The sequence below is a fragment of the Liolophura sinensis genome, chromosome 7 (genome assembly GCF_032854445.1).
Source record: "Liolophura sinensis isolate JHLJ2023 chromosome 7, CUHK_Ljap_v2, whole genome shotgun sequence".
NCBI lineage: Eukaryota > Metazoa > Mollusca > Polyplacophora > Chitonida > Chitonidae > Liolophura > Liolophura sinensis.
The window spans coordinates 25,221,644-25,235,832 of record NC_088301.1 but is presented as its reverse complement, the minus strand read 5'-3'; the positions used below and the strand labels follow the sequence as shown (position 1 = coordinate 25,235,832).

The 14,189-nt window shown below is 39.1% G+C and overlaps 1 protein-coding gene across 8 annotated transcripts in view; it reads left to right on the top strand.

Annotated features, from left to right (window-relative positions):
* LOC135471844 (polypyrimidine tract-binding protein 3-like) overlaps positions 1-14,189 on the top strand; it is a 114,803-nt gene that overhangs the window by 48,303 nt on the left and 52,311 nt on the right. For 4 of the 8 annotated variants that reach the window (XM_064751237.1, XM_064751233.1, XM_064751232.1 and 1 more), the window contains exon 2: positions 1,688-1,720. The exons of the other annotated variants lie outside the window; for them this stretch is intronic. In XM_064751237.1, the coding sequence (XP_064607307.1) occupies positions 1,688-1,720 (33 nt within the window). The remainder of the gene's footprint in view (positions 1-1,687; positions 1,721-14,189) is intronic. 8 annotated transcript variants of the gene reach the window in all.

Here is a 14,189-nt window from a genome sequence, read left to right as displayed (position 1 = left end):
TAACATGTGGTTGTATTGTAATAGTGGGCCTGGGGTGCATGGGAAGAGGGGGTGGGGGCTACAGGTTAAGGTGTTAGAACAGGTGTTGGCAGGGTTGGGCCGGGGCTGTGGCTAGTGGTTTATATGTGTGTCCATGCCAGTCACAATGCTGCACTGGCACATTTTCGAATGCCTCCACAGATGGGATGCATTCAGCATAATGGACTTTCTCTACACAGCACAACAACAACCATGTGTAAACCCACCACACCAGGCCCAGGCCGCCTTACCCCTACATCCTCCTAGTGTAAATTTCTCCAACTCAGAAAACCTTAACTCCTCCTTGCTATTTCTCTTCACACAGTTTTTCTGTGGTCTCCACCCATTTTCTTAACCTGTTTAAACCATAAGACCAGCATGACTTTACCCGCTTTTGTTACCTTACTTCGTAAATCTATATGTCAGACTTCTTACGGTTTATATGCATATACGCAACATCAGTATTACTGTGTAGTAACTAATCAGTATGATACGCACGTTACTTTCATTTATAAATAACGAAGACTGTGCGGTGTTGTTGTTGCTACCTGATTGTATATACGATCAATCAGAACCTGATTGGGGACGAGCCACAAATGTGAAAAAGAGTGTCCAAACATCCCTTCTTGAGGTCATTTTGTTATAGAATGGTGTCCAGATTTCATTTTCTCTTATCTCTCCCATGTTAAGTATTAAAAACAGGGTTTTCTCTGTTTCGCTTGCCCACTTGGAGATGTGGACGGGTAGCTGGCTAATCGTATGGATGTGATATCAGCAGGGGTACTTTGTGTATAGACCAGTAGACTGGCCCTTCAGTATTATATAACTTCTCAATTTAAGATGGTCATGAAATGCTGGAAACATACATGTTAGTGTGGTGTGTCCCTCATACAAAACTACTTGAATTGGTTGCAAGGAAAAGAATCCATTATGTTGTGTGGATTAATTTTCTGGGATATAGACCATATGCTCTTCCACTGTCAGAAGTGTTGAGCATTTGTTTGCGTTTACCCTGATAATTACTTTTTGTTTGATATGTTTGTGAACGCTAGTGCTCACAGTGTCATATAACCTCTAGAGAAACATTCCTTATGTTTTAGAAATGCAGTTGTATTATGTACATGCTGTTTAGTGTTTCTACATGTTTTAATTCATGTGCTGTTATAGAGGATTGTATAATTCGACAGTTCTCCTCTTTAAATTAAGATATCATCATTCATTCACAGTAAGTATTCTAGGTTGAATTGGGTATTTATAAAAAATATAAAAAAAATCATCAGTTTAATTTTTTTTTTACAGAGAGAATACCCGATATTTCAACATTTCAAATGTCTTATGGTAAATGTTATAGAAAAGAAAGAAGTTATCTAGTAAAAGACTTTTTGAAAATGGAGCTGTAGTACTTTTAAGAGGTACATGTATATACTCTGATATGAAAAGAGAAGTACAGCGCAGACAATAGTTGCCTAATGCGGTAAACATGATAGTTCCTGGATGAGTAAAAGCCGTTTCACATCTCGTTTCAGAAGCACATCTGAATTCATTACTTTCTTGAGCACATGTTTGTTTAATGGTTATTATTAGTACAATATTAAATATGTTTAAAACTGTTTTTTGTTGAGATCCTTCTGTCCACTGTAGCTGACCACATGTTCCATCCTTTCTACAGAGACCACCAAATTTCCAGATCATGGCAGACCAGGTATTGTTTTAAACCCAATCTGTCATGCTGCTATTCTGTCCTCTCAGTTTGTGTACTATTATTATTATTATTATTTTGACATTTTTTCCTCACATGTAACTTTTTTTCTTACATGTACGTATTCTTTATTCAGTTCCGTACTTTTTAATAACGATTTAAGCAATGCTGACACAGCACGGGATTGTGTGCTCCTTTGCCATGGCTTGGAACTTACACACCTAGTGAATTTCAACATATTTGTTCTTTGACATGGTAGAACATTTATTTACTTTGATTCCTTAGATTGCATTGTTGGCTGTCTTCTTGTATGATTTGTCTTCTTCTCTGTTAGAGTAATGTCTTACAGCTGTATTACATCTGCACACCTTTATTGTTTTTTTTTATACCTTTGTATAAGTGATTGTTGTCTATAGACTGTCTTATAGTAACTCCTCTCTGATCATTGCCAAGCACTTTTTCCAGTTGGAAACCCTCTGTTATGTCGACTCTTGTGTTTTATTTGGATGCACCTTTATAATAACTGTTGTGGTAACAGGCATACTTACTAATAGCATTTTTTGGGGGATGTATTTTGAGCATCCTGGCATTATTGTTATGCTTTTCTTAATTCTTGCTTAAGTTAAGTTTGGCTCTGCTACTGTGGCAGAAACTAATTATGAATTCAAAGGAGAGGTTAATACAGGTTGGTGCATTTATACTTATTATCAATCATGGCATAAATTGCCATCAGAATTGTGTCTGTAGCCAATAAAGGATAACGTAAAGATACAATTAACACCTGCACAGTCATTATTGTAATGTTCCTTTGCAAGTTGGAGATATAAAAAATGATTTTTTTTCTTAAGATTTAATGAACATTTCCACCTGGTTTGAAACACTTTTGTTGTCCTTGTGCACACCTGGCATTGTTGTAACATTTGTTAGAGAAACACTTGGGGCTGTGAACTCATTTATCCAAAAAGATATGGTGTACACAAATTAGTGTGTAAATGCTGTTTCACCGGGATTACTTTCAATGTTGCAAGCATGATGATATTCCTGAAGAGAAGTCATTGCAGGCATTACGGCGAAGAATATTATTGCACTTAGTTGACTTTTTATGGGTTTAGGTGAAGTGGTCAGATTACCAATAAACTGAGAAAGAGTTCTTAATGATATTCTATGCTCTTCTTTCAATGAAAAAGCATCTACTTGAAACTTCACTCCTCAACTGATTACAAAATTAATGCTCTTGGGTGGCCAGAGAAATGTATCATGGTGCAGGTTCTGTGAAAGCCTTGAATCTGATTCATCTGTTTTGTACGTGTTTGAACTTGAAGGAAGTGTTTGTTTTGTACATTGACATGTCAGTTTATCTGCGTCTAGTGTGACCGATCAGTTCACTTCTCGACTGAATAGGCTTTTGGAGAGTTTATTAAAGTCTACGAAGCAGGGAGAAAGCCTTTGTGCTCATTGGGTATTGTGGACAGATGTGTTTCTCATTAGCTTAGTTGACCTGGTGTGATCAGAGAAAGTGGCCAGGACCATGTTTTGAGATTGTGTCGCAGAGCTCTGTCAAAATGTCAAAATTTCCGTTAGCCATTGTTTATTGTCGATAGCAAGCCTTTTTTTAGTGTCCAACATCTAGTCCAATGCATGTAATCCAAACAATTCTCAGTTTTTGACGTCTTTGAGTCCTTTTTTTTTTTCCTCTCCTACTTTTATACCGTATGTGTGGGTAGTGAGTTGACACGAACGAAGTCTGCTACGAACATGTGAACAGGCTTGTCCTGGGGATAGTTTTCAACTCGTCAGTCAGCTGTATATCTCCATTTATGTGGGTCTGACTGTTCAAATATACCATCCAATACTGTCTGTACACATTGCTTCTGTGGAGCAAAAGCATTGATAATTCACTGGTGTTTGTGTGTACCACCTGTTGCCATGGTTACTAACACACATTTTTGTTTGCCCGGCTAAAAACCATTTGAGTGGAGTAGAAAGGCAGACAGGCCCTAACTGTCCTGGGCACTGTCCGACCATGTGTGTGGGGTGGTAAGATTGGCTTTAGCACCAATGTTGAACAGGCTAAATATCATAGCAGTGCGTTTTGTCACTCCAAAGGGAATGCACTCATGCCCCACTCCCTAACTGAAATAAAAACCATTTCGTGACACATGGGTAATTTATACAGCTTTGTAAAGTCTGATTCTGTTATCTGTGTCTCGAGTTGAAATGGTTCCTAACCGTTGATATATTGACACAGGCTCTCTGGTTTAGAAAATGGTGTTGGTTTTCATTAAGGCTGTCTTCACACCTATCCCGCCGTATATATATATACATTTATGTGCAAGGCTGGAATGAGAAAAAATCTCTGACCTGTTATTTTCCTTAGTTGTACAAATTTTTGCAGTTGAATGGAAGAATGACTTGCTAATGTGATAAATGACTTGCTAATTTGATAAGACCTGTTACATGAGAAATGCACTGTAGTAGTTTCAAATGCAATCCGCAAAAAAACGAGTCAGTTTCATCAGAAAATACTCTCCAATTTACAATATTCCATTTTAAAATTAGGAGTTCATTTAGGAGATGCCTGCTACTGTTTAGTTTTGTTCTCCTTGTGGTGCTCTTCGACATTAGCAAGTCGCCATTTCCAGCCGTGACGTGAAAGTGAATAGGGAACGATTTGATGTCTGGGATGTCAGAATCTTGTATAAACTGGCTCTCCTGTAGTAGTCTTACCATTGCCCTCAGTAATACCTCGCACTACTTCTTGCATGTATTTTCCTGTGAATCTCTAGAAGCCCATGTGCAGGTTTTCTGAAAGGGGATTTCACACACACACACAGAAAAAAAAAACAATGAAAACCTAGGAAAAAGGTGAAGACCAAAAACCATGAGAGCTTGGGTAAGGTGTGAGGGTATGGATGGGTGGGTGTGGGTGTGGGTATATTTTTATTCGTCACAGTTGAATTCTAGACTACCAGTGCTGAGCCATTGTCAAGGAAAAGAATGCGTTCTGTGGCTTGAATACACTGAAGTCGGCAGGTATTCACAGGGGGCCCGAATTGAGCCCCCATGTAACACTTGGTGACATTGGTATTTTTGGGTTTTACACGTATGTATAGTTAGAGTAAATGTGAGCAGCAACAGGTAGAAAAAATATAGACAGGCGTGGATTAGCGGGCAACCAGTGTTAACTTGTAGCTTATGCCGTGTCTTGTTTTAGTATTGACTTATCTGGCTGTTCACCTGACAAGCGAGACATACCTGACCATTTAAGGCCAGATTCACCTGTACAGGTGTAGCAACAGAGTCCAGTTAAAAGGTGACATCATTGTTATGCACCTCTGTGGTTGGCCGCGTCAGAGAGAGACACAACCGAAAGGTCAAGTTACCATAGCTGTAAGATAAAACAGAATGCTGAAGGTACGTTCGTGTTCTTGATCTGTCTTCTCGGCCCGTGTTTGTCTTCGTGTCCCTGTGAATAAAATCCTGGAATTAGGTCATTTAGCTTGCATTATCCTGGACCTACATATATGTATGGGATCAGGGTCTGTGGGCTGTATGGAGAATCATGTGGGCATACACTTACACCCCAGCCAGCCCGCCCATTAAACCTCATCTGTTTTCCAACATATTAGTAGCTATTCATTACTGGAAAGACAAGATGAAGCATTTATAACCATTTTGTCATAATTACCCAACACAATGGGACATTGATCTGCGTGGTTGAAAGGAAGAGATGAAAAGCTATGTATCCTAATGCCTCAACCTTTTCGCATATGAAACTACAGTAGGATATGGTAGGATTGGCCAATTTCAGGGCTTCATAAAAACTGCAATTTTATCAGTTTACACAGAATAACGCCTTTAGAAAATGATTGGATAAACACTTTGTAAACATGCAAAACGATTGAAAAATTATAGTAACAACATTCATGTAGTGTTGATGTACAAGAGTTTGTCATGCTACAATAGTGCCTGTAGATGTAGAGTTCGTTTATTCAAAGTGCATGTATTCCGTTTATAATGACTGGCCATTATAGGTTCCAAGCCATTGTCTTTTTATGTGCAACATAATTTTTGTAAAGCTTCGTTTCAAAGTTAGGATGATACCGTACTAAAAAAAATAGTGCCAAAGTACTAAAACAATGTTTCATCAAAGAAAAAAAACATTTTTTTTTTTGGCATGGGGACAAAGCATTTAGCACATTGTAGATTTTCAGAACTCTCAACTTGCTTTATGTACCATATTGATTTGATATTGGGACTATTCATGCAAACAGAAACATTGACAGCAGCTGTTCAGTTGAAATTGTATTTCAATTTCTAAACAGTTTTCTGCATCATGCATTGCAGAGGAAAGGTTTAATTCATTTTAAACAAAGCTGTGTATATGACGCTAAACAATATGTATACTGTATGTGAAATATATGTAGTATGAGTTTAAAGATGTCTTCTAGGCGCACCCGATTGCGCATTCACTCACACTACAGCTGATTCATCCACACTTCAGTATTCTACATGCAGTCACATTGCCTCTGCCACCCACTCAATGATATGTCACTGTGTGTGGTTTTGTTTCCCCATCATTTGGGCTGAAGGGGGGGGGGAGTCAGGCATGTTACAAAGGAGCTTTTATAGGGCTGCGACAAATTTGTCATTGTATGTTCTGGTGTAAATTTCCATAAACACATGAGGTTGATTTGTGAATAGTCTTCCAAACAAAATGCCTGATAACTTTTTAGTAGATGTAAGCATTCGTAACCCGAAAAACTACTGGCCTTTATCTTTTATGATTATAAGAAAGAAACAAACTTATACATGTAGGGCTTTTTATATAGTAAAAGTATTTTGTGATCTAATTTAAACAGTAAACATATGTAAATCTAAATTTTGTTTTCAAGGTTATTGCAGACAAAATTGACTTTGATTGGATATTGTTAGAGTATTAGTGGGGAAAATTGATGTCATTAACACAGTAGAAATGTGTAAATCAGACGTATTTTGTTCCCCAAGTTATCTGTGAGTAAATTACATAGAATTTGCACCTAGATTGCTCTTTGAAGAGGTACTATGAAAGTATTAAGAGATTAAGGGGCAGCACACCTGTGGGTATACATGTATATGTATGTTTTGCAGTCTTAAGTTGTTCTTTGAAAAGAAGCTCAGCAAGAGTTCATTCCCCTTCATCTCAGGATTGACTGTGAATCCAGAGTACATGTAGACCAGGCCCCGGGAACGCAAAGCGATCTTAGACTTTAGTCAAAATTTTAATCATTAAATTTGGTATGTTGCTTTCCATTATTTTAGCTGAAATTTGTTGTACAAAAATTTCCCCAGGATTTACACTATAAAACAATATTTTAACCTTGTTACACCAGAAATAACAATTTTGAAGTGATTTGAAGTTTTGAGATCGCTTAGACCTGAGCCTGGGCGCAGTTTCACAAAGCTCTCTTAACGTTACGAGCTCGCAACTACCCTGACGACGTAATGCCTTCAGTACTGGTTGCCGTGGTAGTTGAGTAAACGTAACGTTATGATTGCTTCATGAAACCGGGCCCAGGAGTCTATTTGTGAGGCTATCTTGTCAGTTAAACAAGGAAACAACCGTTAAATGTGTCTTTGTGAACAAAGCTGTGTGGTCTCCCCAAGAGTTATAATCAGAACAGTAAATCTGTCTCGATCAGTGCTTGTGCAAACACACGGCTCACCCACCGGGAACTACCTTGAGTTGAAGGGGAGTGCTCACCTTTTTTTAACAGTTAATGCATTTGACCTAATATTTTGCACATGCCCAGGTTACTCATTTGGCCTGATTCTGATATATGTATTGTTCTTGGAAAGGTGTTTTGAGGTTGTATGAAAGGTTAAATAATGTCTTACAGGAAAAAAAATGGAAGGTAGGGCAGTAGACATAATATTTTGTATGCTTGTTTGCTGCTCAAAATGCATTTTTCATGGATGAAAATTTACATGTGATACAGTATTAACTAGTTTTGTTCAAGTGTGTGGGATGTACATGTATGTAAGCTGTGTTGAGTCATGGGTGAATGGTAGGGGAGGGGGGGCACGCTGTACGCATGCACACATGTATGCTGCAGCACTTGGGATGGAGAGAAGTGTGGGTAATCTGTATACTGTATACCCCCCCCCCCCCCCCCTTCCCATTCAGCCTCCTGTGATCATGATTCATCCTGGTTTGCTACACCCCAGCTGAGCAGGAAGTCATATCCTGAGCCTTTCCCGGTGTACACTTACTATCTGTTAGGCTGCATTGGTAATGCGTTAAATTCATATCATGACCAGCATGGAAAATTTGTTATGGATGTGAAACTATATGCATATGGCTTTATAACATGTCCATGTGGGAAAAAGAAAAAAAAAAAAGGAAAAGGGGAAAATACAAGCTTTTATCATTTGTCAGTTGCGTGTGAGGGGAGAAACTGTAGAGCATTGTTTATGGTGCCTTGGGGCTAATATTGATAATCAGATCAAAGCAAGCATAGGCTTATGTAGGCTGTATATAAATACACCACAACTGATTTATGATGATATGTATTTTTATAATGTCTTCTAACTGTTTTATTCAGAGGTATCATCCCCCCCCCTCCACACACACACACACACACACACACACACACACACACACACACACACACACACTGTCATCGTTACATTCTGCACACTACTACAGGTAATTCCCTTGTATTCACTGACCTCACGTATTGAGAATAATGGCCCAGTTACCTGCGACAATCTGTGGTTAAATTTGAAAAATCAGGGGGAAACATTTGTGAAAAATTTATCTGTGCTTCCCCCCCTCCCCCCCTCCCCCTCCTATAAGATGGAGCTGCATGTACATCACATAAGCCTGAGGTCACAGGTTTGTAATCCTGAGACTTGCAGTAAGACATGGAGAGGATTGACAGCTGTTGCATGTTAATGTACAGGTGGTATTATATGTGTGGCTGGTGAAATAAATATTAAGCTGTGACTGTTAAGTAGGGTATCTACGGCAGGCATCTCCCTCTTACTTGACTATTAGTGTGTGTGACATTGTATGGCCAGGCAGGATAATAAGGTTGGAGAGGTACAAGTGAGACAGGTGAACTGTTCATCAGTCTCTTCCTAGCTCGGACTAGTAACACCAGTGGAGATCTATATACCCTCAGAGTCCAGCTTTGATGGAGCCCGACACTGACATGGCTGTGGTGGACTCACCCCCCAGCTCACCTGTAAGTTATCTCATTAAGGTTATCTCCTCTTCATCTGTGAGTTCGGGTACATCAGTAACAAGTATGGGGTGCTTCTACTGTATAATATTAAGGAATAACACATGATGTGTATATAGTATGTTTGATGCATATTATTTATAAGAGTGTAATATTCACTATCTGGTTATAGGGTAGGTAGGATTGTTTGTCCTTTCTGTATCGTATTTGATGTTAGTGCTGGTCCACCTAAGTGAAGGGTGTGAGAGTTTAAGTGGGGTCCAAATCAGTGATGTGCAGGCATCTCAAGAAACCTGTTTAAACTACCTGGCTCACTTTAAACACACTAAATTTTCATTTTTTTTTTAGGCTAGCAGAAATATGATTAAAAAGTTAGCAAAAGTTAAGCAACCCTATTTTAATACTAAAAGCAGTGTGAAAAGGGGGAATGTACATCAATGTATTCATGTGTTGCATAATGGACATGGTAGGATATTATATGTGAAGTTCCACAATGTAAAGTTGGTGAACAGCACCTGTAGAGGCTTTAGAGAGTTATCAGAATATTACTAAATGAACTCATGTGGGCGTGATTGACAAGTAGCGGATCTTGACATGTGTGGGTATTTTTATGCCAGTAACAGTTCTGCCTTTTGACGAGGATAATTTAGGTCCAGTATTACACATGCTGAAAACATCCAGCTAAAGATCAGTCATCCGTGCTGAAGACTTTTATTGTTAAATATGGAGTTGATTTGTGTTCCATTATTCTGCAGTTCACCTAAGCTCCCAGAGGAAAAAAAAATTGTTAATGTATATGTTACATCTGTTTACAACACAATAAAAGTTAATCTTAGTACTGCTTCGTCTGTATTTAAAATTTACCTGATAAGATGAAATGTTTGCCTGGATCCAGTTGATTATATGAACAGGTGACTGGTCTAACAGCTTCTGTTAAAAAAAAAAAAAAGAAGTTTTTTTGTAAGAAGATATGACTGGCTATTGTGGTTGTAACAGTCAGCCCAGAACCAGTTGGAGTGGTCACAAAAGGCTCAGATGTAGAATTGGTTTACAGTTAATACTAAAATAAGGAGTGTGTCTTGTTTAAAGTTGTACACTTTTATGCGAAGACATTGATAAGATTTGGTGTCTTAGCAAGTTTTGTAAAATTGCAGTACTGTTTATTTTGTCATGCAGAAGACTTGTAACAAATGTTTCATGAATTTTTGTTTTTCATTCTAAAATGGTAGGTAGAGAGGAGGGTAAATTATTTGTAGCTGGGATAGCAGTAGTATAGTATGTGATGTTTGAAAGGGAGTGATAAAGTGATTGATTGGTGACCGACACCTAAGGAATGTTTTTTTCTCTGTTCATTCACAATGGCTGTAACGTCTCTCAAAAGTCCATGTCATCTTACACTTAGACCCCTTGTTAAGTGAGTGGCCTATGTCAGATGGTAGGATTTCAGAATGTTTACCGACCCACAGACATACCAAGTGACTTAAATATATTTAACCTAGCCCAACCATGTAATGTACTTATTATTATTTTGGATAAGCACTGCAGTAGAGGTAGGAGAATGGGATTTTTAGATGTGTGAGATAGCTTTAGTGTCTTCACTGTGGTAGGGTCAGGAGAGAGTACTGAGGTGACGGGATGAGGGACTTGAGGTCACCAGGTAAAACTGGGATGGAGAGAGAGAGGTGATGTACTCAGTCCCCACACTAAACTGTTTAAAGAAGGATTGAAGACCACATGAGAAATCACAGAGTGATACCAAATGGGGGTAGGGGAGTTTGCTGCAGCTAGGGCCTAATCCCCTCCCCCTGCCTAAATACCTCAGTCAAGGTTTGAATGGTATCGGTGCATCTCATCCCGTTCTCCACTAAACCCTCCATAAGAAAAGTCTTACTGTTGAGTTTGCTGAACAAGAGAGTTTGGGTATATTACTCGTCCATTCTGCATGTACATGAGCGGAAAAAGATGGCTGCATCAGAAGTTACATGTAGAAGTTAGTCTTTCAAGGGATGGGGCAGTAGGTGAAATGTTGGGGACAAAATCATTAGCTTTCTCCCCCGCAGGAAGCATCCATTTGATGGAGAAATTCTGACACATTTATGTGCTGGGTGGACAAATACCACCTTATGTAAATAGATGTCAGTCAGCTGTCGATCCCTAATAAAATTAGCCAATAATGAATTTATATGGATATTTTACCCCACGAATGGGGCTATGTGTACAAAATCCCGAGCCGAAGTGGAACTCAAAATAATATGATTCTGATAGATACAGGTGAAGTTTTGTTTTCATTGTTATTCTATCTACATGTAGCTCCTTTTGTTTTAGGAAATTGCATAGGTTGCATTGTGATAGCCGTTTTGTCTACAGTGTCTTCTCTTTACCACCGCCCCCCCCCATGTCATTGTCAAGTTTTATCATTATTCTATCAGGTATGAATAGTAAATGGTAGTTTATTGTTGGAGTTTGATGGGCCTAGTGTCCACTGAATGCCGAGAGCCTGTCTGGTGTTTATTGAGCGAGAAGTCGGCCTGACAGAAATGGTAATAACAATAAAAGACTTCAGCTCCCCCGGCCCATTTTGGTAATAGCTTCGGCATTCCATTAAATATATGCCTGTTGACAATGTAGATTTTTAACTCAGTCTCAATGAGGGTAGAGAAGGCCGTCAATTGTTCAGCAGTTGTGATATCGGTCGGCCCTTTGTCCTTTTACCGCTGCAACTTTCCCTCCACAGCAGCCATGTCGGCAGGCTAAGCTGTTGCTATGACAACTCGGGGTTACTATGATACATGCTGTGAGGTTGGTGTGGGGTCACGTGTTGGAGAATGATTGGGCGTTGACATGATTGTCTTGGGTATAGGTCTCTCCCCGTAGGTTTGTGAGCTCTGTCCTACTCAGGCGCGTTTGTGGACTTAGCACTTAAGGCCATACCAATCTCTTATGCGTGGACATATTTGAACCTGTTATACCAGATTGACAAAGTGTCCCTAACGATGTGGGGATTATGTTATCCTTGCGACAAAATGGCCTCTCCAAATCCCGATTTCAGACTTTGATGTGATCAAAGAATTCGGTACCAAATTAATTTTATTTTATCCTGTAGCTCTACGGAATGGAATTAAAGAAAGAAAATCGTACCGTGATAAAGACGTAAAATCCCTCTTTGTATCACACATGAAACTAGCTCTATAATTCATCGTAATATTCTTTTTTTTAAAGGCATAATGGACATTGTGTTCTGAGGCTGGCTATTGAAAGTCAGACTAAGATCGTAATACTACATTTATACTAATACTCAACAGAACTAGACTAAAATTAATACTGAGCTTCTAAGTAAATGTTAAGTACATGCACAATTTTGAACAACTGGGCCAAGCCATTATACCTGTTGGCATTCACATGGCTTTAATCTTCCAAATGATTTGTGAACTGTATACACATGTACTTGTATGGTCACATTGACTCAATAGTAAGTTTATTAAAGTTGTATGAATTATTATAATTCTTCTGCTTGATAGAAATCCAGTTCTCAGAGATGTGAATACATCATGAAGCTGTTTTGAAATAGCTCTGTTTTCTCAACCATTTGCACTTAAAAGAGAACGGATAGGTTGAGCTTTGGGATTAGGGTTTTGCATTTTTGTATTCCTGTACTGTAAATAATTAATCTTCCTAAAATTCGTTAGTTTTATTAATCTATCTACATGTAAACTAAAGGTGTAGAAAGCAGTGTGAATTTTTTCTTCCAATATGCAAATTAACAGAATCTCTTCCAAAACCTAGCCAAGAAAGCTGAAAGAAATGTGTCAGCTTGGAAACCCCTAGTTTCTGGTCTAAATTCAGGTTGATGAGAAAAGAAATGGGGTGCGCAATTCTGGTGATGACATGGCATATTGTATTTGTGAGAATCTGCCAGCCAATAGGTCTCCCATATTGATGGCTTGTGATACAGAAGAACCAAAAGGTTCATATCCTGTTCGGGATCTAACTAAGGCTGGCTGTTATGTGATCTGTTACTTTCTTGTCACTGGACAGGAACTGAGTTCCCAGTGCACGAGCATGATCTCGTAGAAAGGCAATAAAGTGTTATACAACTGATAGAATTTCCGTCAGCCGATATTTCATAAGTCAGGAGGACAGATGATATTAGTGCTGCTTTGTCTGTTATCATGATATAAGGGTAACCCGAACCTGAGGGGATACCACTCTTAACGGTGTGGAAACTAAAATCATTACACTATAGGTGGCATTGTCATTGGCTTGTCTCCTGGAAAGGCAAATCTGGACGCATTGCCAAGTAATTGGTGATTACTGGTGCAAGTGTGAAGTAAATAGTGTGTGTCTAATTCTCAGCTGGTGTCAAGTCACGCTACCTTCTGTATGGCCATGGAATTGGTTAGAAGGAGAGAGAGGAGAGAAAGCAAAAAGGTTGTGTGTTAGAAGCAGAGGGGGCGCGTTGCGGGGGGGGGTATAACCTGGCAGTAGAAGAATTGTATGTTTGATCACCACTTGTGACTGCTACTTTGCACTATCCGTCTTAACCAATCAGTGCCCTAACAATTGGGATCAGGTGCTGTGGCTTCAGGGTTCAAGAGTCTTGGGGGACAAGTCCAGTGACTGTTTGGTTGTTATTAATATGGATGATTGCTTGTCTTTAGCTTCATGCCTCTTAGCCAGCCTTCTTCAGCAAGATTTCAGTTAATGACCAAGCTATAGTGGTAAGGGCATGAAAAGCAAGGTGGATTGCTCTACCTAATTAAGCCATATTGGTATTCTTGTGCTGTTTAGGGATTGGTGGGGGGGGGGGGGGGGGGGAGGGAGGATGAGGGACTGGGGAGTTTTTCTGCCTAGGCACAAAATTTAAATGCATCTACTGTTACTCCTTGGTTAAAATTGTCCACCTGTCCTCCATTTTCTATGTATGGAATGTTTACAAAACTTACATCACACGTACACAAGTGTGTTCGGAAGAACCTTGTTCATTTTGTGTTACCTTCAGCGTCATGATGTCATGTTTGTCACAGGCTTTAAGGTAATGTCTCTTGAGCTTAATCAAACAGGCAATACATGTGCGAATACTCTGGTAAAAGAACCCTGTTTTTCATTCACCTTGACTTTTGTACTTTTTCAAGGTCGTTGGGCCTGTGCCTCCATTAACTTGTCAACGGACCATTTCTTGCAGCTGTGGTTTTATATGGCTGAAGGGTATTATTTAGCGCATTTTAAGTTTTTTTTTTCAATTAAAA